General features: G+C 43.4%; 2 protein-coding genes across 9 annotated transcripts in view; one reads left to right on the top strand and one right to left on the bottom strand.

The window, feature by feature from the left end:
* The window catches only part of RNF123 (ring finger protein 123), an 86,883-nt gene that overhangs the window by 17,444 nt on the left and 42,629 nt on the right, over positions 1 to 26,810 (bottom strand). For 7 of the 8 annotated variants that reach the window (XM_060271565.1, XM_035105941.2, XM_035105944.2 and 4 more), the window contains 4 exons: positions 26,385 to 26,524; positions 25,943 to 26,131; positions 23,668 to 23,743; positions 21,538 to 21,622 (listed from right to left, as the gene is read on the bottom strand). In XM_060271565.1, the coding sequence (XP_060127548.1) occupies positions 21,538 to 21,622; positions 23,668 to 23,743; positions 25,943 to 26,131; positions 26,385 to 26,524 (490 nt within the window). Of the gene's footprint in view, positions 1 to 13,175; positions 16,747 to 16,833; positions 21,623 to 23,667; positions 23,744 to 25,942; positions 26,132 to 26,384; positions 26,525 to 26,810 lie in introns of those variants that run through there. The other variant, XR_009557119.1, reaches the window with a different exon arrangement.
* Positions 134 to 3,557, top strand: AMIGO3 (adhesion molecule with Ig like domain 3). Its single transcript, XM_035105946.2, has one exon. It carries the CDS (start codon positions 888 to 890, stop codon positions 2,469 to 2,471), a length of 1,584 nt encoding a protein of 527 aa, XP_034961837.2. The 5' UTR covers positions 134 to 887; the 3' UTR covers positions 2,472 to 3,557.

The following is a 26,810-nucleotide window of genomic DNA, read 5'->3' as shown; positions in this document are numbered from 1 at the left end:
GAAACTACATGCCATTCAGGAAAAAAAACCTTCACTACTGGTCCTCCCCTTCCCCTCTCTTCTTATCACCACTCCCTCTTACACAAACCAATAGGATTTCTTCTTGGTCCACAAAGCTTACCCTTCAGTGTTCACAGGCAGCTTGTAAATAGGAGCAGAAGAAGGTGAAAGTGTTTGCATACAGTGCTGTCAGCTGAAAGATGAAACAACCGGCAGGAAAGAGTGATGCTGCTCAATATAACCCAGAAAGGAAGATCTCCGGGTAAGAGCTGCTTTCTTTGGCATTTCTATTTGAGATTACAGAGGTGAAGAAATGGGCTCATATTGGCCCTTTTATGATGAACCTGTACTGGAGTTGCTTAGCCTCAAGATAAGGATCCACTAATGGAAACTTTGCGATCTAAGGACACTTGACTCGGCAAAGCAAAAAAATAAAATAAAAATGGATCCAGCTTCTCCCTGGACCAATGTTACTGAAGGAGCAGCCTCAAATAGATGCAAGGTTGGGTTATTTGGAGAGGGACACTGTAGAGGCAAATCCTGTAAACATGTTCAAGACTTTTGAATCAGAGCTCAAGAGGATCCATATAGACATACCTTGCTTTTAAAATTATTTTAGGCAATACCTGCACACAGACTCCTGCTGGTTTCTACAACTACCAAGAGAGGCATGCAGAGCAGCAGTTACATGCTGGCCTTTGATTACAGCATATTGCTTAAATGCTTGTTTATTCTGAGTGAGACAACACAATATTTTCAGGAGCATAATTCAGAGTCTCTAGGCACCATCTGATTTTACCGATTCATTCTACTGTTGCCCATTCACACATCAGTGTCTTGCGACAGGATTATACTCAGTGTGAATTTGACTTTGAGAACTTAGTTCCATGCTCGTGACTAACCAGGGTGAGCTCCACTGTTACATGATGAATGTACTGACCTTGGCTTTATTTATTTGGAAACTGCTTGGAAAGCTGTTAGTTTTCTTTGTCCTGTGCATTCAAGTCAGCACCTTAAACAATTGTACTCTCAGAAGATGTCCCGAAGTTTGCATTTGTACTGCTGATCTCATGAGTTGTGCCAAGAAGGATCTTGAACAGGTCCCCAGCACCCTGCTTCCCACAGCCACTACCTTGGACCTCAGCTACAATAACATTACTCAGCTTAATGACCACTGGCTGGCTGCCTTACCACGTCTCCAGACCCTCAGGATCAGCCACAACAAGATCCACAGTATCACCCGGCAAGTGTTCCACAATGCCACTTACATTTTACACCTGGACATGTCTTCCAACTACCTGAGCACTGTGGAGAAGTACTACTTTGATGGCCTTGTGAAGTTGGAGGAGCTCTTGCTATACAACAACAAGATTGTACAAGTCGATCAAAATGCTTTTGTCAAGTTAATCAGATTGCAAAAAGTCTACCTGAGTTGGAACAGGCTAAGAAAATTTCCATTTGAGTCCATTCAAAGACTTGAACACCCGTACCTGAGGACCCTGGATCTGTCTGCTAACAACCTAAGCAGCATTCCTGTTCAAGTAATAGCAACTTTGCCCGGGTACATAAAAAATGGCTTGTACCTTCACAACAACCCTGTGATATGTGACTGTTCTCTTCATCTGATGCTCCAGGAATGGAAGCACCGTGGTTTCAGTTCTGCGGAGGATTTTGTAGAGGAGCACACCTGCAAAGCTTTCCCCAACGTGCCACGTTCCTTAGTCAACACCTTCAATTACAACAAGTATATTGGAGATTGCTCCTGGAACCAATTTGACATTCCCCAAATCCTCTGCCAAGTGGGAGAATCCTTGGTAATAGACTGCAACACGAGCCTCCATAATGACAATGCCACAAACTACAGATGGATCTCTCCTAGACATGAATTATTCATGTACCCTGAGCACAGTAATCAGGCGCATCAACCTTTCAGAAATGGAAGCCTATTGATCAGAAGGGGTACCCTTTCCCATTCCGGTGTTTATGTGTGCATAGCCATCAACGAGTTCCAACAGATCAACCAGACATTTGAAGTCAACATCACATTTCAATACCCCAAACCACCAGAGTCTTTCAATACCGGCCTTTCAACCCTCTTAGGGTGTGTTGTTACCCTGGTACTTGTCCTCATGTACTTGTACCTCACACCATGTCGCTGCTCCAAGTGCTTCAAGAAGCCTGCAAGCCCCCCTCCAGACTGCAGCGCCCAATCGTCCATCCTTAGTACCACCCCGCCAGCCACAGATGGGCCAAATCGCAAGATCAGCGCAAACAAGCACGTTGTTTTCCTAGAGCCCATCAAGGAAGCCCAGAATGGCAAGGTCAGGTTGGCTGTCAGCGAGGACTTTCCAGAAGCTAAAAGCCCCAGACTCTTACAGCTCAAGCTGGACAGTGAATCAATCAGCTCAGTCTTTTCAGATCCTCTCATCATGTCCTATGAGGAACGAGAACAGACACCGGCAGATGGATAGGAAGCAATCCACAGGAAGGATGCAGCCAAGGTGGGGGTGGGGAAGGAAGTGGGTCAAACCCCATACCCATTGTGGGAGGGAGGGGAAAGACAATATATATTTACAAAGCATCTCCTCACTGAAAGGCACAGAGGAATTCTCTTCATCTCCCTTGGATGGACTACTGTGGTTTATTCTTAATTTCCTTCATCTCCCCTAGAAGATGATGGAGGCTTTTCTTCTAACCATTCTACTCGGACCATCCCAGAATCCATTTATTATGCACAACAGAAGCAACCATCTGTTGACAAAAAAGAACTGAATGCTCTTTACACATCCCAGATGACTACAGCCTGCTCAGTAGTAGAGACAGTAACTTGTAGCAGAGAGTACCATTTCCCTTTAGAAAACTGCTGTGGAATACAAGATTGTGTAATGGCTTTGACTTTCAGAGAATAAACATTTGCTATATAAGCAAGCCTGTTTTTATTTCTGGAGAAGAAAGAGTGCCCTTGCTGGACCAAAGAGGGGCCATTTCTTACTTTTTAATTGCTTTAGTCAGCTACTGCTTCTAATATTAATTTGGAATGTAGGTTCCCGAGCCCACACTTTTCAACTTACTGCTAGGCTTCTTGGAACAAGTCCTAGCATAGCTAAAAACTGAAGCAATGCTCCCTTTACAGAGGTCACAAGCCCTGCTCCAGATGACCACCTCGCCCTTTTGGATATGTGCAGTCAGCCACGTAAGTGTCAGAAACTGTAAGAATCAGTCTTCTGCTTGTATCAGCTTAACAAAACTGCTTGGTATTACTAGACACACTGCCTGCCCCTTAAAAGCACCTTGTTCTGGGTTTGCTTTTAATGAGGAACCTTTTCCCCAGGTTGAATTCTTCATATCTACAATAAAATTCTAATAGCTCTGGCATCCTGTGCTTTTGGATCACTGTCACAGCAAAAATCAGTGCCAGAAAATTATCCTTTAGTTAGACTTGAGAAGGGCAAATAATTTATTTTGCTGTCATCACAGCAGAGGGGAGTTTGATCCCAGACAGGGCTAAAAGGGATGCTATTCTAGACACAGTGCTGATGTTGTGTTTTGTTTTTTAAATGCACAATTAACCTATGGCTGACCAATTCAGATAACTGGATTAGATAGACAAGAACAGTGCCCTTGTTAGTGTACCTTTTTATATAACTTAATATAGCCATTAAAAATTAACTTTGTTTCTCCCCACCCACCCGTGGCCCAAAAGCAGCTGTAAATAATCAAATTCAGGAATGTATTAGATTATTCATGCACCTAGTATAATTACAACAAGCCAGCTCCACTCTGCTCTGCGCGTAAATGAACCATCTCTCTGCCTTTTTTCTCCTTGAGAAGGGCAGGTGTGCTTGGGAGAACGAAGCATCTAGCTATTTTGGTAGTGCTTTAATCCATGTAATGATAATAATTGTAACCTGGGGGTAGATTTCCTCTTGGCTTACATTTAAATAAAAATGCCTTTTTATTTTAAAATGTTGTTGTCTGCATCTGAAATAGTCTTTGCCCTGCTACGGTGTGAGACGGTGCAGGCTTCTTCTCCTTTGTCTGTGGCCAGGTAAAGCTCCATATACAAAGTTCTAGTTCTTTTAACACAAAAGAAGCTCAAATAGCAGTCTAAACCCAGGCGCACTAAATGTTACAGATGTCTCTGATATTAAAACCAAATTACAACACAATTTAATTTTGGCACAGTAGATGAGGCTGAAAGGTGCAAAGAAAGAAATGCAACACAAAGACTATTGTAAAAACAATTCTAAGTCTTTGGGCAAGAACTTGATACATTATACACAAACAAATAATTTCATGTATGTGTATGTGGGAGGGGCGTCAAGACTGAGGAAGTAAGAAAACATATGAAATTCCATTAAAACTAATTTCTGCAAGGCTTGGTGCAAAAGAAACAAGGATCCCCCCACAAATGGGCCATCTCTTTGGAGCAAAAGAGGATAGAATAGAGTGGTTTTCTCCCTTCTAAGACTTTGGCTTGCTTACTTTGCACACATTCAGACACTGTTTTACCTTGCAAAGATACTCTCCCAGGATCCAGAATATCAAACTACATTTGGCCTTAATCCCTTCTCCCCATGGCCAGCAGTTACTATACAATATTATTTCATTACAGGCTAGCTATACTGTAGCCCAAAGTACAGCTTGAAGACTGAACAGAAAACTGGGCTAGAGATGTTGGCACACACCAACATGAACATTACAGAGCAAACTATGCACTGCCAGAGGTTCTCACAAACTTGTATTCTGGACAGCCACAAATGTTGTTGACGTGAGGCTAGAAAAATCCAGGGAAGATATTAATATCTTCCAAGATCATCTGGGTCGGGGTGTTTCTAAACCAGAAGCTAAGAAAAATAACCAAGATTGTTTATTCTATTAACATTTCTTGCTTGCATCTTGCGAAGCATACGTAGCCACTGAGAATCCTGAATCAGGGGGTTCCTTATATTCATAATGTAGAGAGATGTGGATCTTTAGTTTGGCCATATTTTTATGCTGTGGTTCTGCACACCAGGGACAAAGCAGAATATGGGGAAAGCAGCAAGAGATGTCAAGCAATGATTTACAGAATTTGAGATGTTCTATGCTGTTGAGATGCTCCTACTATGCTGTCTGTGGACAGAGTTAATGAGCCTGGGAAGAGTAGCACACCAAGCAACTGTCAGAGACAGCAGCGTTCTGTATCACAGCCCCACTCCCAAGTTCTTTGCCAAGAAAAAGCTAGTAAGTCACTTGACACAAATCAAAACTGAATTAAGCAACATTTGCTTCTTTTCATAAGTGCACATGTCAAACACCATTTAGCTCCTTTAAAAATCCAGACTTAAAAACCATTTTCTAAATGGATAGGCACTGAGGTAGTTAAGATACAAAAATAAGGAACAAGAGACCAAAGCAGCAGCATTTTTTAAAATCCTATTTATCCGATTTTGGAGGCTAAGAAATGTGTGGTTGGGAGTTTTTATTTGTTCTAATCTGTTCATAAATCATAAAATTACTGCTACATAACCCAAACCTTGGGATGAAATGGGATAGACTAAACATTTACAAAACAAAACAAATCATTTTTTACAATTTATCTTTTATCCAGCAGGAAAGGATGTAGGAATGCATTTTGCTGCTGCTGACTAACAAATCACAATAGACATACAGTACTGAGCTTCAGGGCAGAAATCTTGAAGTGCAACCTAGTATGTGTCTATTCAAGTAAGCCCCCTTGAGTTCAGTACTACTCACTCCCAGGTAAGTGTACATAGGATTGCACGCTTGACTGCTGAGAAGCTAATCCCACAAGAAAAAAGGCAGAGGAGGAGTGGTGCTCATATTACTTACTCCCATGGCTGCTCTCATAGATATTCTCAAATTGAAAAATAAAAAAGACTACAGTTTTTGTCCACTGAAGTGCTCCTTAGCAAAGAAAGAAATGAAAGAGGGGGGAAGTCATTGTGATGCATGCAATAAAATGGGAATTAGTTATTCTGTCTGTCTGTCTATATCTAGCTAGCTAGCTATCATTACTTCTAGTCAAAGGAAATAAACTGTGCAGATACTACAATAAAGTGCATAAAATTCTTCAATAATTTCCATGTTATTCTACAGTATTCCTCACTGCTCTACAGTGGACCAGGGGAATCAGTTAAATTTCAGAAAACTCTTAATGAGTACAGTCATGAATTTCCAATTACCAGCACTTTACAAGAAAATCAGAGAAAATCAGTCTGCTCTCTGGGATTGCCCCTTCTCCTAACTACAGACAGACTTCTCCTCCAATCACAACACCATCCTGCATTAAAATCTGCCTGTGAATTATGGCCAATTTTATCAGGCTCACTTTCCATCAGCAAGAGATATGATTGGTGGAGGCACATGACTGTGTCTTTTAAGTAATGGAACCCCTATTGTTGAACTCATTCCTAAGGAAGTTAGGCTGGCTCCTTCTTAGATGTCTTTTACACGAACTGTTAGGATTCTATTCTGTCAGACATTTAGTGCATTTTAATTCATAGCAGTTGTAGATCTAGCTTCTGGCTTTTGAACATCCACTGGTTGTGATGAGATTTGAATAGTTCAAAGCTGCCTTGGGTTGCATTGGAAGGCACTATAGAAAAATGTTTCAATATAAAAATACACCTTTCTTCCAGGCCCAGATTGTGACTGACCCCAAAGACCTTCACCACAATGCAATATGGTCAATACAAAAACTGACCACACCACTAAGCGTAGAGAAGATGAGTAAAAGGATGTGGTAGAGATATAGACATCCCATGGTGTTCCTGTATTATCCAACCCTCTAATTTAGACAGAGAGCAACAAGTGAAGGGCTTCACTCAGCTCAGAGGTGGAACACATGTGGTGCATGCCAAAGGGCTCAAGTTCAACCCCTGGCATTTCCAGTTAGGGCCGGGAAAGACTCCTGCATGCCTGGATGGAGAGATGCATGTCAGTCCATGTAGACCAGGGGTCATGACCTCCTTTTCTTAGCCCAAGGACCACATTCTGCCATGGACAACCTTATGGGGGCCATATGCCATTGGTGGGGGGGTGCTAAAGGCAAAAATGGGGTGAGCAACAGGCGTGAGCCCTACCTTTGTACAGTAGGCTACTAACAGTTAGAAGTTTCTTTACACACTCCCATGCACACATCTCTCCATCCAGGCATCTAAAAGGCACTACGTCAGTTCAGGAACAAGCAAAAGCACGTGAGGAGCTGTGGAGCAGGGCTGATATGATGTGTGACTTGTGGAAGGGGTATGTGCTGGGTAGAGTCTCAAAGCCTCATTAGAGAGGTCTTGGGGGGGTCACATTTGGCCTCTGAATTGGAAGTTCCATAGCCCTGGTGCACACAATACTGAGCTACGTCGAATATTCTGAAGCGGCATAAGGCAGCTTCTTGCATTCCTACTCTACATCCATTTAAAAAGCTTCATGGGATAACTTTCTGTCAATCTTATAATGCATTGAGAAAGCATGAAATACTATCCACATGCTCGCTTCTACACATTTCTTCAATGGGAGAATGATCTCATAGCTAAGGAGATGGCCAATTACTCAGAGGCAAAGTTCAGAGATCATGCTAGAACCCAGTTTGGCACCATGTGAATGAGCCTTAGTAAGGGCATGTAACCCCCTGCCCCAGCAAAGAGGGGTTTGGAAGCAAAAGTTTCTGTTTGTGTTAATAACTAGTTATTTTTTCACTTTCAGGAGCCATTTCCCTCATCATTAAAAGCAACCCAAAGTTTCTGTTTTCAATCTAAAAAGGCAAATGAAAGCATAAGTGTTTCTATGAGTGCATTCCACCATCTGTGCATTGCCTAAAGACACCCAATTTCAATGCCTAGGGTGTTGCTAAACCTTCTCAGCTTTGAGCTGCAAGGAAACATATTAAGAACATAAACATAAGGACATCCCTGCTGGATCAGGCTAGACCTATCTAGTCCAGCATCCTCTCCTTGCACTTGATAGCAATCACTACCTATTGTGTGTAACTCGGCACTGTGAGAAGTGAATAAGTGAATAAGTGCTTTGTTTTGTCTATCCTGAGTCTTCCAACATTTAGCTTCACTGGATGGCCCGAATTGGAGGGAAAGTATTATGAGGGACAAAATCCCCTCTCTCTTCACTTTCTCCAAACAATGCATAATTTTATAACACCTCTATCATGTCACCTCTTACTTGTCTTTTGTCTAACTAAAAAGCCCCAAATGTTGTAACCTTTCCTCACACAGTAACCATTCCAGCCTCTTGGTCCTTTTGCTTGCCCTTTTCTGAACCTTTTCCAGCTCTACAGTATCCTTTTGAGGTGAGGCAACCAGAACTATACACTGTATTTTAAGTGTAATCACATCGCAGATCTGGATAGTGGTATTATGATATTGGCAGTTTTATTTTCAATCCCTTTCCTAATGACTGCTACCATGCTATCTTCATCAGAGTTAACCGCTATGAGCCCAGGTCTTATTACTGGTTAGTCCACTAGTGACTACCACTACCGCTGCCATTTTACTGCCCATTCACCCAGTTTAGATGGATCTTTCTGGGGCTTCTCACAATCCCTTTTGATTTTAACCACCCTGAAAAAATGTGGTATCAGCAAACTTGACTACGTCACTATTCAACCCCAACTCTAGATCACGGTTTCCCAAACTTGTGTCTCCAGCTGTTGCTGGACTACAACTCCCATCATCCCTAGCGAGCAGGACCAGTGGTCAGGGTTGATGGGAAATGTAGTCCAAAAACAGCTGGAGACCCAAGTTTGGGAAACCCTGCTCTAGATCATCCATGAACAAGTTAAACTAGCACATCCCAAAATCATTTCTTGGGGGACTCTACTTTCTACTTCCTTCCATTGGTAGAACTTTACATTTATTCCTACTCTCTGCTTCCTTTTTCTTAACCACATCCACAAAAGAACCTCTCATTTTATTCCATGACTTCTAAGCTTACGCAAAAGTCTTTAGTGAGATTTTGTCAAAAGCTTTTTGAAAGTCCAAATACATAATGTCAAATGGATCACTTCTATCTAAGTGCTTGTTGATACTCTAAAAAAACTCTAATAGGCAAATGAGAGAAAACTTGCACTTGCAGAAACCACACTGGTTCTGCTTCAGCAAGACTTACTTCTGGTATATGCTTGGTTACTCTGTCTTTAACAATGCTTTCCTTTTTTTCTGGAACAGATGTTAAGCTAACCTCACATTTTAAGAAGAGAGCCCCAATTCTGCCTCATTTGCTCCATGGAGAGCATTTAACACAATGAGTACTGTACCTAGGTGGCACTCGTCATGATGTCCCATTGTGCCAGAAGCAGTTTAGTCATGCTTGCCAAATGACCCGGAAAGCTGTCTGTGGACAAACATCAGCTCCCTCGGCCTGAAGCGAGATGAGTGCCGCACCCCATAGTTGCCTTTGACTGGACTAAACCATCCAGGGGTCCTTTACTTTTACCTTTTACCATCCCTAATAGTCCAAAATTAATGTACATATTCATTACACACCATTCTTCTTAAGGTGTGTATAAAAGCGCCCCCATGTGGTAAAATCGCAATGTTTTTAGTCCCTGAAACCCCTGGTTTATACCCTTCCTTCACCACAGGAGGGCACCTTTGTCTTATCATTAACCACAGTGCTGAATGTGTGAACTCACCCTGTAACAATACAAAATTAAGCATATACCATCACCTGCTCTGAGCCCTTTGGATAAAACAGTACACAAATGTCTGCCACCAAGCTCTCCACAGGTCAATTTAAATTTTCCCTTTAGGCTGCTGTTCTTACAGTGGCCAAAATTAAGCCAGAGGGAAGCCTGCAAGGAGCAGAAGAAAGCAATATAAGGGCATCTGAATAAAACTGCATAACATGTAGTGAAATAGCCAAGCTTGGCAGATTGAAAGAATCCTTTTGCATCAATAAAATCAGCTGTTTTGCTACAACCACCTAGGTAGCCTCGTTAACAGCAGCTGCACTTAAGAGACCATTTTTCAGAGTTCAAGAGGCTTAAAAATACAGAAATCCAGCATTAAAAATTGGGGTTGCCTTAGTAAAAATCCAGCTTCTCTGACAAACAGGACTTTGAAAGTTTAATGAATGTCCCTTGGGAATGGACTACGCTGCAAACACAACAGCAATCGAGAACTCACACTGCTGCCAAGTTTGGTGTTTCTAAACTGCCTATACATCAAGCTAATGGGTCAGCATAAAACACTTACGTTTTACCAAGAGAAAGCAAGAAGTTGTTGAGTCATTCAGCCCCAGCCCCCACCTCTACTCAGCACAAAAGTGGTTGTTTTGTAGAGAGATTATTCCTAAAGAATGAGAACTGATGGTTCCATTTTCTACCAATGCTCCATATTTAGTAAGCCACAGCAGAAGAGGAAATAACTCTATTTCAGGCAAGGACATGAATCAGGCTATGGAAATTGGACAGTGACATCATGGACCAGATATAAGTAGTAGCAGTAGTAGTAATGTTACAACAATTAAAACACAATATTAAACAACTAGTTGCTCTAGCAGGTGCTAGCACAATAAGTCCCACTAGAGCAATGGGGACTGCCCCCACTCTCCACCCACACACCCCATAAATTGGCTTGGAGGGGTGGTTGGGAGACCCCCCAGAACAGAGCACAGAAGGAGAAGAGGGGGAGATCTGTTACACCAGGGAAGCTGAAATGCTTGCGCTAATGGAGCAATCGCTTCAGCACTACTTTGAATACCACCCTATGCCTTTGGCCAAGACTCACTCTTGGAATTCCTGCATTTCTGTCAAACTTATGGGGGAAAGATAAAACCTGCCAGCTGAATGGCAGCACGGCAGCACAATCTGCACTCCAGTCAAATAGCCTGTCTCTCTCATGCCAAGGATGTACAGGTTCTGAACCAGCTCTTCTGTTAATACTTTATAAGCAAAAGGCATTTGGCTGCACCAAACCCCATTTATAATCAGTGGCTGGTATGTCAATTTAGCAGTACAGGGCAATTTACACTGCAGCTCCTCATACAGACCCAGTAGCAGAGAGTGGGGTGGCAGCACTTACCTGACCTCCATTTGGTTGTGTCACTGCTGCTTAGTGGGAGGTGGAGGTGACAGTAAGGTAGGCATGGTGCAAATGCACCAGGCAGGAGCACCAGATAACTCTGAGTTTGAACCGTGCCAGCCTTGCCACTGCCTTCTCCTTACCCTCTACCTCTTAGTAAGAAACAGTGACACAAACAAGGTTAGGTGAGCACCACCATGTCGTTCGCTACTGTATAGACCCCTGTCAGTGATACTCTATTGATTAGCCATCACATGTGGCACCAAAGTTACAGTAAGTGATAGCTGATCGACATTAACAGCACTTAGTTCGCCAAGACAGACAAATCCATATAGCGGATCAGTCCTGCTCTACCAAGTTGCTCTTTGACTGAATTGTGCATCTGGCATGTCTATAGAGGGGGTTACTAATTTCACCAGGTGTGAGGCAAAGAAGAACTACCAAAAGCCAGATTAATGCAATGAGATTGTAATTAATTAGTGTTCTGAACACTCTGAATATTCAAAAGTTTTTGCAAACATTTATTAATCCCCAGCACCAAGAGAGACACAAAGCTTCTGTGATCACAGGATCACCCCAGGACAAAAAGGGCACCCTCATACTTATCAGGCGGAACAGCCCATGCACAGGGACTATATGCCACAATTCTGGAAGCAGACTAGCGTTAGAAGCCTAATTATAAGAGTAGAAAGAGGCTGAAGGTCCCTGACTACCAACATTTACATTAATGTATTCTGCTTTCTCGAAGCTACGAACATGAGTTTGACCAAACTGCGGGAGGCAGTGGAAGACAGGAGTGCCTGGCGTACTATGGTCCATGGGGTCACGAAGAGTCGGACACGACTAAACAACATTCTGCTTTTCCAGATTTCCCCTTAAACTGGAATTTCCCATTTCTCAAAGTTCTATAAGCTTCACCCCCAACCCAGCATGTTGAGCAAGTAAAAACAAGCTCTTCATTTGACATGTACTAAATGAAACCCTGCCCCATCCTGCTCCCTGAGTAGACCTCACTATCCAGTAACTCTAGCACCACAGTCCCTTTTAGAACCAATTAACCCTGAGCACTCAGTTCAAGATCTACTCTCAAGGCTGTCTGCACCTAGTAATGGCTTGGATGGGGGCCAATAAAGTGAAGCCGAAACTTAACCAGATCACAGAACTATGGATTGACTGTCCCTGGGTCCAGGAAATTTGGTGTATCACCTGCTCCAGGTGAGGTTACACTCCCTCTAAAGGAGCAAGTATATAGCTTAGGGATTTTCCTTGATCCAACATTGCCAATAAGGGCAAATGTGGCCCAGAACACCTTTTATCAGTTTATGGTAATTTGGTTCATCAGTTGTGGCATTTCCCAGGTAATGATAGTCAGGCCACATTGCTACATGTCCTGGTCACCTCCAAACTGGATTAATGTCATTGTGATATGTGGGGCTGCCTTTGGTACTGAGGAGTCAACGCTTCTCACAAACTGTAATCCTTGTGTGTATCTATTACCACACAATAATCACAACACCATATTATTATTATTATTATTAAAATTTCTACACCTTCATCCAAATATCACAGGAAGGTTTATAATATAAAAACACAAAAATACATACCACAATACCATAATAACAAACAAAAACAATAACCCCACACAGTTTAAAAGGCCATAGATTGCTTAATTAGCCAAAGGCCTGGGAGAACGTACTCTTTGTAAAAAAATTATTAATATACACTGAATATATGCAGTGGATGGAATTTCTGGACTCCTCTTCTCAAACCAGTGACAGAGCAGAGAACCTCTAAGCATTGATTCAGAACACCACATTGATAATTTTCATGAATAGCAGACAGCAAATATTTTTATAAATAACTAGCTGGCCCTGCACACGTTGCTGTGTGTTAGTCTGTGAAATGGAGGATAATAGCCCCCCTTCAGATCCCCCTGAGCCTCAGAGTCCCCCTGAGTCGAGGCGAGATACTGTGGAGAGGGCAGGTTTCATCCCTGTGTCTCCCCCCACCCTATTCTGACCCATTACGTATCCCTGCTCCCTATTCGGCCCCCCATCCCCCCCAGGCAGGCCCCTACCTCCACTTGGCAATGTTAAGCCTTGTTGCTGGAAAAGGCCTGTTTTCAGTTGAAGTTGGTCTTTAAGGTGCTGCTGGAAGGATTTTTTTAAATTTTGTTTCGACTACGTCAGACCAACACGGCTACCTACATGTTTTCAGTTGCTTTGGTCTTCAACACCTCTGTCGGATGCATGTATGTGAGTGGTGTATCTTGTGGTGGAGGCGGGTCTGTCAAATGGAGGGTAATAGGTCCCCCTGCTTTACAGGATCTCGTGGCGGAGGCGGGGTTTGTGGGTGTGGCGCGTTGTTGTGGCTAATCCCTGTGACTGCCCCCACGTATGCCGATCCATGATCTATTCTGTTTGCCCCCCCCTCCGTGACCAGCGTATCTCATGACGTTTTGAAGGATGGTATTTATTTTTGTCTTGTGGTTATTTGGTGGGGAATTTTTTTGGGGGGTAGTGGTGCTAAATTTTAAAGTAAAAACCCCTTGCCGTGCCCCCAAGTGCGTTGCTGTGGGTTATTTCCCCCCCCCCGGGCCTAGTGGGGGCCTGGCAGGGGCATACATAAAACAAAGGCCGTGCTGTGACTTGAAATCCGGGCGCTCGCCCTCTCTCCCCCCCCCCGGGCCTACTGGGGGTCTAGCAGCCTGGCAGGGGCCTAGGGGTCTGATAATGGCCGCCTTGGTGGTTTCAGTTGCTTGGTTGATGATGTCATTTGGTTTGTGGGTGTGGTGTAGATTTCACAGGAAGGGAGGGGGTGTAGGAGGAGGAGCTGAGGGAATAACGCCACTTGAGGGCGCTGTTTGACTTGGTGGAAAACCAGGTATATATCTGCCCAGGTGTGAGGTTTGAGGGATTTTCTTTTCCAACAACGCTCGGGGAGTGGCCTGGATCGTTGTGTCAAAATTTCAGGACGATCGGTCAAGCGGTTATGGAGAAAAGTGGAACACACACTTTCATCATTTTTACATTTATATATATATAGATATAGTCAGATATTATAAGGGTTAAATGGTGTCCAATGCACAAACGTAGGAAGAAAAAACCAAACAGATTACCAGTTTAGAACTAATCACACTGTGCACAAAGGTGAGCTCCATATTTTCAGCCATAGGCTAAAGTGTCTAATGTTCTCCGAAAGGTACAGCTTATGAATTCAGAGAACATTTCAGATGTTTTCAGAGTAATAACTATGAATGGCACACAAAGTCAAAACATGAAGATTACTTTCCTCTGTTCTTCAAAATATGAGAGTTCATCATAGATGGCTTCATTTGGCAGGATTATGTTTAGCTGGGAATGTTTAGCCTGGGGGAAAAGGACACTGAGAGGAGATATGATAACCATCTTCAAATATCTGAGGAGCTGTCACAGAGAAGATGGAGCAAGCTTATTTTCTCCTGCTCTGAAAGGTAGGACTCAAACCAATGGCTTCAAGTTACATGAAAGGAGATTCCGACTAAACATCAGGAAGAACTTTCTGACAGTAAATGCTGTTCAGCAGTGGAACAGTCTCCCTTGGGAGCCTGTGGACTCTCCTTCATTGGAGGTTTTTAAGCAGAGATTGGATGGCCATCTGTCATGGATGCTTTATCTGAGATTACTGCATAGCAGGGGGTTGGACTAGATGACCCTTCAGGTCCCTTCCAATTCTACAATTCTATGATTTCTTGCCCTTCTAACTGCAGAAAGCAGCTCACACCCTACCTCCTTCCCATAACAAAGCTCTTCTCATTGCATAATTTACTATTCCCACCTATTGCTGAACATTCCTAAATAAATTGGGAAAGCCTAATGATTATTGCCATCTGTCCAACAGCAACACTTTTCCCCAACTTTAGTTATATGAATTGAAATGGGAGCCATGTGATGCCCATCTCAGGATGCATTACATTGCTCCTGCAGCTTTGTAATCACACTGGGGTATGTGCTGACAACAGCACGGGCCAGTTAAGACAAGAACTCAATAGCTGGTGACTGATCACAACCATGGCAACCAGCAAATCGCTAGGATGCACACTCGCATCCCTGCCTAAGACTATCATGCTGACATATTAGCTGTGTGTGGTTTTTTCCAAGAGGACAATCTGCCAGTGGGACAGAACATCTGTCAAATGCAACTCAAGATGCAGAGAATGAGGCATGTGGAGGGTGCCAGTTTCCATAGCCATTATCCAAGGCTCAACTGAGGACACATGGGACTCTCTTCAATGTTAGCACAGTTTCAAAAGAAACTGATTCTCCAAGCAAAGGCTATGCTTTGTATTGTGGTCTATTGCCCAATGGGGGTGAGGGTGGAATCAAAACTCCTATTAGGCATGCATGGCTCAGGCCTTGGGGCATGCCTAAAGCAGCTCTTTGAATCCCAGGTCATTATGTATTTCTAAACAGGGTTCTATAAGTCCACTCATGAGAGGACATGCCCCGAACAAAGATCCTATTCCTGTAGGGTTTTTGCAGGAGGTAGCAGTAGTGAGGTGCTACTGGTGCTTCCTGCAAAAGCCCAGCATGAGAGAAGCAGCACCCTTTCTTCTTCCACGGACAACTCAAGGAAAGAAAGTTGGAGCAGCATTTCTCCCTTCTTGCTAGGCTTCTGAAGGAGGGTGGCAAGTGAGGAGAACCACCCTGAAGGGAATGATCAGTGGCAGCCACAAGTTATGGTTGTGTAATAAGCCACACCAAGACTTGGGGATCCCCTTTGCAAACCCCTACATGGGAGATCCCTACTTCTCAATTCTGTATGCCTGCTTTAGACATTATTAAGGCCTTTTAGTATAGTTGTCATGGTCTGGAAATCATAGGAATTTATAGTAATATAACTGAGCTCATTGAAAAGGATGGCATGTAATTGTCACCAGCCCAGTTTTCCCGGCCAGCCCCAGTTAAACAAGCGTTCAAGGCTAAGAGCTGGCCTTGTCTGGAACACAGAGAGGGGCTTATCAGTGGATGAGCTTGACATTGGAAGCTGCTATGCTTGACGCATAGTCTTACTCAAGGCTGCTGGAAGATGCTACCGGGGTAGCATGAGTCAGCATGTGTTTATGCACAGGACCGGACACGGATCTTCCTTATATGTACTTGTGACCCCCTTGCATGTGCACATTTACAGAGGAGGGGGAAGGAGCCCAAGAAGTGTATAAGAATGTTTGCAAATTTGTGTTTCTTACTCTTGTCGTGGAGCTGACCACCAAGAGTCTCTTAAATTTAAGAAATTAAATTCTTTCTCTGAATTCAACCCTTGGAGTCTTGTTGACTGTCTCTGTCCTTGCCTGGGCGCAATTTAAGGACCCTTATCAGCTAATAAGGCTACATGATAAGTTTAAATGCCTCCCAAGCCACAAAGAGTTTGGTGAGCCACTGATTGCTCACACCCCTGGCCTAAGGTCTCTCCCAGTGTGCCTTCTTGTTCTCCATCTACCAATCTTGAAAAAGTGATGTCTACAAGTGGTTAACACATTTGTATATAGAAACAAGGGCATCCTTACTGGAATACCACATCTCATTCTGGCACACATACCTCCAGAATAGATTCCAAAATAATTATCAAATAAACTGCAATTATCAGACTTCACTGGAAGGAAATCAGTACCATGACAGTTAAACTGGCTTAAAGCAGTTTCACTTTGTAGTGTAGATCAGGGTTTTCCAAACTTGGGTCTCCAGCTGTTTTTGGACTACTAGTTAGGGATGACGTGAGTTGTAGTCCAAAAACAGCTGGAGACCCAAGTTTGGTAAACCCTGGTGTAGAAGACCCTTTAACAATCTTTATTGTAAGTTTGTTAAAGAGCACAATGTATACTGCAGTTCAACCTAATACTCTGGGGCTGCTTAAATGATATCCATTTAGCGACTAAATGTTCACAATATCCCATTCTGGTCTAACTAAGTCAGCAACTGGAATTCATAAAGGCACCCATACCTTTTCCATCTAAACCAAAGCAGCTCAGCCTTCCATAGGAAAGAAACTAGTTGGCTCTATGCCTGGCATTGCAGAAGAATGGCTGCCATTTTATAGGTAAGCATCAATGGGACTTCTAACCAAATGTACCATTAGAGCACGGCAGTTAAAGGTCTGCTATGAGGATTTCTACCTGGGGTATCTACAGCAAGTAAACTGAAGAGAAAGTAATGTAAGTAATCAACTGATGTGATGCAAGTTCATGATCAGGAGATACCTGAAAAGCTGTTCCATAGGTCTGCCAAGGATTCCAAATCCTGTCCTTCCCCCACTGTTACCATCTTATTTATACATATCTCCCTAGGCCAGGAATAGAGAACCCTTTTTTTTGGCCATAGAGCCACATCCACCCTCGGCCATGCACAGGACACACAGTCTCCCCTCTTCAGATGATCTCTGCAAATCAGCTGAGGAAGGGATAATTTGCATTGACAGGAGGCTGTTAAACTGGAAGAAGAGGTTTAAAGCCCAGTATCATGGTTTTCCCCCCTTTCTTTTTACTCCCACTGCTAAAATTGCTGGGGGCTTGGGGATCAGAAAAATTTGCTGCTGGAGGTCAGCCATCCCTGTTATAGACTCTGTTAATTGCCCTAGGCCCTTGAAAACTCTTGATTCATCCATGCATTTCTGCAAAAGCACCTCCAATATGATCTCATAGCAATTACAACTATGAAAATACTATTGCTCAAGTCACAGAGTTAAGAGAGAAAGACCCTAGATTCATGCTCCCTCCATAGCCTTCCAACAGAACAAAACCCGATCCCTCTTCAATGAAAGCCAGCAGCAGCAATAAGCTACAGATCAAAGAGACGGTAATTAGCCCCATTCCCATCTGCCGTTCATGCGTCAGAAAAAAATTAGAAGTTATATGATACAACAACAGTCCAAGGGAGGCCTCTATAATGAGCTGCAATCACTGCTGAGAGAAGGACCATATTTCACCACAATTAGCGAACAAATATCTGTTGGAGGTTATTAAGCAATGTGCTGTTTTCACTTGGAAAATGCAGCCTACTCTATCCTCAGGCTGTTGATTTACTCTTGTTAACACAAAATTTGTCCAGGAATTTGCTGTAGATCTCATATGCCATGTTAAAAATGCTTAATAGTAATATGTCATCATTAGTCTGTTCCTATCAATGAAAGATGCAATATGACCTTTCCTCAAAAAGCAATGTGTTATTGAGGGCACTCTATATGAGGACAACATGGGCAGAAGATAAGAAACACCTAGTCTTCCCCACAGAGCAGGAAGCAAATGGGCTGAGGAAAGAGGGACAGGGAGGGTTATGATTGCATCTGGCTGTCAGCATATCAGCTGGGCTGTAAAGGAACTAGTGTAGAAGCTAGATAGTGTACAGGATCAATGATGAAAGGAGTTCAGTCTGGCAAGAAGGCATACAAGATGCTGTGGTAGATCCAGAATCCCTGCTGAGGCCGCTGTGGCTGATATAAAGGTAAGGGATGGAGGGAGCTTGTTACCCAATTTGGGTGGGATGGGATTGGCCTCTATAGGGTTTCCCACAACCAGATTCAAAAAAATAAAAATTCACTGTAATATGGTGTGCTTGGCACATTTATATTTAGGGCTATGTGGCTTTGACCACAGGAGGGAGGATATAATTAGGTTGATTTGTGTCTATCTGGAAGGCCTTGGTGGGGGGTGGAGAGGATCAGAAATAGCCTGCTTATAGAACTAAAATGCCTAGCCACATGGAGCTCAGCTGTCTGCAAAACAAGGACAACATTTTGGAAAAAATAAGACATGCCGAATGAGAAATTGAAATGTGACACAACAGTTTCATATGGACTGCATTTCGATGAGAAGGATTAAACTAGAACATAGGCAAGATAAAAGCAATCTGAATAGAGTTGCCACACTGACTGACTGGCTACCTATTTAATTTTTTGAATCTAAAAGATTGTCAAATATTCCAAGTAGCCGTGATACTGGTGCTGCTTGAAGAACTAACCTGCTTGGTATCTAGCATGTGCCTTTAAAAGTGTCATTTGTTATTAAATAGTTGTTACTTTGCTTTATTTTTGCTTTGATTTCCTTTATAACAAAAAATACAACTACAGACTGGCCCTGCTGTTCCAGGATAAAAGCCAATGAGGAGAACTGCTCAGGAAATCATTCACTTTTATAGAAACCTTATGTAACAATGTTAAAAGCTGTAATTCAAAGCATTGCTTTTAAAAAGGGAATTTCATTCTTTCACAGTTAACAGTTATCTAACCTGTTTTTGCAGTTAACGTAAGTATCAACCCACTTGAGAATATCTTTTTTTTCTTATACAGTCTGACTGATCAAATGGGCCAAATATTTTTGACCTGTCAAATGCCTATCCCTAGACCTGAATGCAATTAAGGCTCATTTTAGAAGGAGGCTATGCACATATTTCTCCATGATCAGGATGGATATTTGCATGTGTTTCATAGGGGAGTGGATGCACCCTTCTTTTAGAAACACCCCTCTGGACCCTTTTTAGCAGCTTGATGCGTTTTCCTCCTCAAGTTGGAAGGTCAGGAAGTAAAAGGTGTCCTTTCCCAAGTAAGGCAGAGGGGTGAGAGGAAGTGCTGAAAGCTGTTTTTAATACTAATTTAAGATCCGCAGTAGACATAAAAAAGAGTGGAATTAAATGCAAATTGTATTAATTGACTGCCTGCATTTGAGAAGTTGTTTACCTCATTCAGATGATTGTATCAAAACTTAATCAGCCAAGATATGAACAAATCTTGTGCCAGCGATACCACTTCTTCCTGTCTTAGCATGCTGCGATTAACTCCAGAGGTCTTCAATTCCCCGTAATTTATTGCTACATCTGAACCATGAAACTATGATAATCAGGATCAGAACAACCAGGTTCTTAAACCACCTTCCAACTATGGTTTAATATCCTGGCCTGGTTTCCCCCCGTCCTGGTAACTACAGGGCAGGATTCAACTAATGTACCTTGTCTGTTAGGAGACATGATTTTTTCTAGGTTGGAGAGCATGGAAATCAGAAGAGTAGGTACTACTGGTACCTAAATGGAATGGCTAGTTTTGTCCCCCCCCCAAAAAAAAGCCACAACAGGATGGGAGAAGAGAATATCAGATGACAAGCGAGTGTCAACCCACTGTCTCTAAAAGTCCTGAGAGCTGTGGAAGGGACTTGTCCATCACGTCTGTCTGAGTACCATAACAAGGGCAATGAAGGCAAAGCAAGAATGCCATCAGCCACACTGCAGTGGATCTGGAGGGGCATGTCAGCAGCCACCTTCCCTTGGGACTTGGCTTATTTTCCACTGTCATACGCTACTGCAGCTAGACATATTCACTGTTTAACACAACTAAACACAGCATGCCTTTACAGTTTTATCCATCTAAACGATCTGCTGCCAGCATTGCTCAGATTAGGAAGGTAACTTGCATATGTAGAAAGAGTATTGTTTTGCTACAGCATGATGTGTGTGGTGCCTATGCATAAAGGTAAAAAGAAATGGCCTGCTTTCCTTTGGGCAGGACCATTCCCTGATCTAAATCCCAAAGCTTGTTCTTTCTAGAAACAGAAGAACAAGAAGATGAAGAGAAACATACAGAGATATGACAGATCTCACTTTTAAGTTATTGCAAGAATAGAGCAGAACAGGGTCCCCAAACTAAGGCCCGGGGGCCGGATGTGGCCCAATTGCCTTCTAAATCCGGCCCGCGGACGGTCTGGGAATCAGCATGTTTTTACATGAGTAGAATGTGTCCTTTTATTTAAAATGCATCTCTGAGTTATTTGTGGGGCATAGAAATTCGTTCATTCCCCCTCCAAATATAACCTGGCCCCCCACAAGGTCTGAGGGACAGTGGACCGGCCCCCTGCTGAAAAAGTTTGCTGACCCCTGGTAGAACTAAAGACCATCTTGTCCAACTGTCCACCCCCTAAGCAGAATCTGCCATGAACCCACACCACACAACAACCAAGGAACAGAATATAGCTTGCATGAGCTACATAGCCATGTAAGCAGAGAACAGAAGCAAACAGAGAACAAAAGCAAACACAGTAACCCACCAGAATATTTACACCAGAGTGGCCAATCCTCTAGATGTTGTTCGACTCCAATTCCCATCAGCCTCAGCCAACAAGGGCCAGGGATGATGCAAGTTGTAGTCCAACAACATCTGGAGGGCACCACGTTGGCTACCTCTTTAAATAATTCAATGAAAGGTTTAAATTGACAGGATGTCTCCCCCTTTTTTCTTTTAAATAGCTCTCAAGTACACTATAGTCGCAGTACAATAACACCCAGAGACCAACATACAAGACAGAAATTATTTGGGGATTTACTATCCTGCAACCAGACTGAACCTATGAAAACAGAGGGCAAAGACAAAGACTGCATCATTACCCTAATACACAATACTGCCAGGCTGCTCATTTCAGGATAGTAAACTAGAACACAAGCAATGAAATCTTCATCCCCATGGAGTGGAATTAAGCAGCACTTACCCTTGGAAGTCAGTATCAACAAGCAGCCGGACCAGAATTCCTGTCACAGCCACAAGGATTGGATAGTGATCTACGCTCTCCAGTCCTAGGGAAGAAAGTAGGTATTTCAAATTACAATCAGTACTATGAAATGTTAGCTTGTTGACTTCCCTTGAACACTCCTTTTTTATCTTCTGAACAATAGCAGGGGACAAATTAGCATAGCACCACTGAGGAACACCTCCAGCCTAAGTTTTCAGGAGACCAGGAGGAAATAAAAGTTTGTATTAATTCACTTAAGGATTTGTACTACTACATCCATCAGCTTCATCAGGTCTTTGCTAGAGCACCATAAGCTCAAATGAGTCCTCCTCCACCACCACTCCCAATATGGACAACCCTGGAGAAAACAGAATGAACCTCCTTGGCAAACAGGAAACCTTAGAGGCAAGTGACAAACACTAGAGAAAGCACTTGTTCATCTCTGCTAATGCCACTGTCTGGTTTTCTATTAGAAGGGCACTTAAAAGGATTGTGCAAAAATAAAATAAAATTGGAATGGTGCTAAGCCCTTCAGTAGTGGTCCAGCATTCCTCCACCTTCCAGTCAGCATACAATCCCCCGAGTCATCCAAACACAGAGAGTTTCTCAAGCACATAACCTTGAGAAGGGCACTTGAAGACAGGTCTGGAGAAGTGGTTCCAATTTTCTCCTACTTCTAGGTGAGCATGAAAGTAGCCAATGCTTTGAAATGTGGAAGACTTGATGGTAGTCATACATGCCGATATGCCCCATGTTTCCAACAGGGCAGAGGTGCTCAAGCTGGGATAATGGGGGTATAACTAAAAACATGCTCAAATTTTTCAGGGAAGCAGAGGGAGGTAAAACAAGCTTCTCCAAATTTAAAATTAGGCACGCTTCAGAGACAACTTTCTTCAGGATGACAGCTATTCATATGGTCCTATACTCCACATGCTTACAACCATACCTATTCAAGAATGTTCTTTCTATCACACTACTTACGTCACACAGATGCCAAATGAATGAATCCATCAAAGAATAGGAAAGCGTCTGTAACCTGAGGTACCACTGTATTGTTTACTTTCTACTACTGATCAGTATGAAATAGATCTGCAGCAGTGTGTGCAACAGCAGTTATTTAATAATGCTGTGTGGAGGGAAAGGGTTCATGCTCTGTGGGCAGGGACAGGCAGAGAGTGCACACACTGCTAACACAAGCTGTCCTTTTCTCATCATAAGACAGCAGAATAACCAGCCAAAATGCAGGGCTAAAGATAATGGAGCTATAGCGTAAGTGGAATCTAGTCAGCAATTTTGCAGTTAAATGCAGCTCCTGCTCATTCACCGGTATCACTCTCTGACAGCTTTTAGTGCAGAAGCAGGACATCCTGCCTCCCTAAACATTACTTTGCAATTTAACAAGCTCTGCACAAGAATGGATTCCTTCACCCCGAGTAGGTGGGCACACAGCCATCACTTAATGACTGCTTACTGTTTAGAGCCAAAAGATCCTATTTCCCATCATTGCAGGTTTTATGCATTTCTGTAAGCAACGAAGGCCAAGACCACATGGGGCTTCCTTTGGGATTGGATGCCATCTTTCATTCTCATGCGTGCTCTGTTGGGCTCCTGCCTATCTGAAGAGTGGATGGGCGGGAGCAGTGGCATCAGTGGAAGTTGCACTGACACCATAATCAGAGATAAAAGGTCAGCACAGAATTCTCCCCACAGATATTTCCTATCTTCTTGTTCAAAGGACTGGGAGTGGGTGAAGCTCCTGTGCAGACACAATAAATGCCCACAACCACTGGAAACATTCATGTGAGTTTGTAGGAGGGGAGAGGAATATTTCCCAGGAATGACGGCAGAATTTAGAACACGTAAGAATGTAGGCAGCTGCCTCACACCAGGTCAGAGTTTTTGTCTCTTACCTAGCTTTGCCTACTCTTTAGTGGTAGTGGCTCTGCAAGGTCTCAGACACCTTTGCCATCACCTTTGAGCTCCTTTGAATTAGAGCTGCCAGGGACTGAACCTGGAACCTTCTGCATGCAAAGCACATCCTCTACCACTAAGCTATGGTCCCTCTCCCAAAGCAGTACTGACTGCAGGGTGGCTGGGAAGGAAGCTCACCTGGCAGACGAAGATTGACCACTCTGTCAAACAAGTTCCGCTCAGCTGTCACACGATTCAGCACCTGATTTAGCAGCTGTGGGGAAGGAAGAAGAGATGGCAGAATGATTAAAGCAGAAGACGGAGTTCTCTTTCTGTACACTTGCAGAGATGCACACATGCTACTCCTGATACTTTCCAGACTGATCACCAGGGCTTAGACAACTCAGTTCCCTCGGATTCAGAAATCTCTCTACAACAGCATGCACAATATTGGGCACTACATTGAAATAAGGTGTACTGGGATACAGAAAAGGGCCTTAGGCCCTGGAACTATCTGCCTTTCAGACCCACAATAGCAGAGGACTCTCTTCAAAGAACATACAATTTACAGCAAATGGTGAGATACTAGACCAGACATCCCCAAACTGCGGCCCTCCAGATGTTTTGGCCTACAACTCCCATGATCCCTAGCTAACAGGACCAGTGGTTGGGGAAGATGGGAATTGTAGTCCAAAACATCTGGAGGGCCGAAGTTTGGGGGTGCCTGTACTAGATGGATGCATGATAACGCTCTGTGTGGCCCTAGATTTCATGGCGTTGAGGATACCCATCAGCAGGGCTGCTCAGAAAAGAAATATGACAGGCCTCTCTGTGAACCATGAGAGTGACAGCAGACCTGAGCCTTCAGCAATAACAGACTGAAAATGTGGGTCGGGTTGCATCAGCTCACATCTCGAGCTGTGAACACTTTCACTGAAAAAACTCTTAGAAGGTAAAACAGCTCTTAATTCCTTGGATGGATAGGGTCTCTTTCTAATAAGCCAAATTTCCACATGCATACAGTGGAACCTTAGCACAAAGGTACATGCAAGGTTGTGCAGAGCTATTTGATTTAAAGAAGTTGGGCAAAATGAGGAAATAACCAGAAGTGAGTCATCATTCCAGAGAGCAAGCTGATGCTTCAACAAGAATGTGGCAGAATTCTGAATGTGGCACCCAAAGAACATTTGGCACATTGCTTTCCCCTCCAGGGATAAGTACTGCACTGTTTTAAGAAACAATTCATAAAAGCCTTTTGAAGAGTTCATTTCAAAATTAAAACCTGACATTTTTGGTCACCCTATTTTCAAACACTGCACTGTAGTTGGCTGTGTGAACAGAACAGACGTGTCCAGAACAAATATGAGTGGTTTGGTCACTTCATCTGCATGTAACTACTTATAGGTGGTTCTGGTATGCCGCAAGCCTGTTTGCATGGCCAGACATTGCATGACAACTCAAACTAGGTTTCCAGATGGATCTGCTACAGTGACCTATGCAAGCAAGTCCCAAGTGACATGCACACCTTGCCCTCCCCATCTTTAAGCATCAGTGCCTACATCTATAAGTTTCATGTTCTCCATTGTTACCTAATGGCTAATGGCTGTAAGATTTAGCAGCTTCACTCAAGTGGCCATGTAATCTTGCCAGGACATCTGCTCATCAACTGTCTGGTCATATGGTGGCCAGGTTGACCAACGGCTACCTGTCCGGGCCTTTGGAACCTGATAATGTTGATGCTGGTTGGTGTTTTGGCTTTGTGTTGCTATTTTTCCTTAATGAGCTTATGATTTTATTCTGTTTTATATTTATATTACATTGTAAGCTGTGCTGACAGCCACCTTGTGCTCCAATCTGGAGCAAACAGGTGGAGGGATATGAAAACATTGAAATCATTTATTGATGAATGAATTATTCTGTCTGTACTGGATGGGTCTGATGCATGGATAATGAAAACATTTGAGTATGAATTGATGCTTGACAGAAAAGGTGATTTACTGATACATTATGCTTTAAAAGCTTTAAGTAAACAATTAAGGCATTTGAAAAAGGAAGCCAGGGCTGAAGCCCAGAGAAGGAGATTTAGGAATATCATCGAGAAGGGGTACAGATTGGCTTATCCTTCCACTTCTTGAAATGTATGGCCATCTTTACTCTGGAGTTCTTTTCCAGGAAGAAATTAATGCTTACCAAAGAAGAAAAAGGGCAGTGAACTGGAGATTTTTATCTTTCTGCACACATGCACACACACAATCTCTGAATAATCACTAACACAGTGGGAGGGGAGGGGAGAGCCAGCCTGCAGTTTGTATAAGTTAGCCCCTAAACTTGCTGGTGACACATTCTTTTAGAATAATATAGTTCACACCGGAAACTGTGACTGTGCCAAATGACAGCACCCACATCCTCAGCTAAAAACCTTTGCCCCTTGCCATGTACCCAACCTAATATTTTCCTGCAGAGAAGTGAGTACCTGTGCAAGTCTCCTGAGTAATAGCTCTGATGAGGGGCGACTCCAGTCCAGGAAGATCTCAGGAGCCAGTGTGACCGTCATTTCCAAGACCCTGAGCAGGCTCACCGACAGGTCAAAGCACGTTGCACACACCTTCAACTGGCGACTGTCTACAAAGTTTCTTTCCAGGCGCTCTGCAGCTTGCTGGATCTGCCCAAGCAAAACAGATGAAGCTTAATGTAAGAACTGGAAGAGGGAGCAGCTGTTCTCTTCACACCTGCCCCTAACCCCCCCCCTTTTCCAGTTCATGCACAAGTCAGCTCAATCCCAGCATCCTACAAGAACTGTGCTGCAAACTGCTACTGACACCTAGTACAGAGAGGACTTTTGGTTTTTATCCTCTAGGATGACAGGCAGAGGCTTACTCCTTCAATCAGATTTATTCCGGATCCAAAACTCTCACCTCCTGAATCATGCCAATGAACTCTGAGAAGGCCCAGTTCAGCTGGTTAAGCACACTGTTGAGGAAACTGGGTGCCATTTCACGATCACTCCGCAGCAGGTCCGCCATGTGTCGCTGCAGCAGGGTGGAGGGACAAGGCTCTGGAATGAAAAAACAGCGGCTTCTTAAGAGGCCACGCTACCGGAAGGTGTTGGGCAGCTGCTGCCCAAGCCCAGCCTGCTTCACTGCCATCATGTGAAAATGGGGAACAGTTTATAAGCACTTTTCATTCCCCACAAGTATGTGCCCTTTCACAGCATTCAGCATCATTTTGTCTCTCAAAAATAACAAGGAATTCTTGGAGCCTCCTCCCAGCAGAGGCCCTCTTTACAATAAGTAGAGGCGGCAGCTGCCCTCCAAGGCCAGCTCTCACACATGGACTATTCT

Source organism: Zootoca vivipara, chromosome 2, assembly GCF_963506605.1.
Source record: "Zootoca vivipara chromosome 2, rZooViv1.1, whole genome shotgun sequence".
NCBI classification, from domain to species: Eukaryota; Metazoa; Chordata; class Lepidosauria; order Squamata; family Lacertidae; genus Zootoca; species Zootoca vivipara.
Note: the sequence above shows the minus strand (reverse complement) of the source record. Positions and strands in the feature narration are given on the sequence as shown.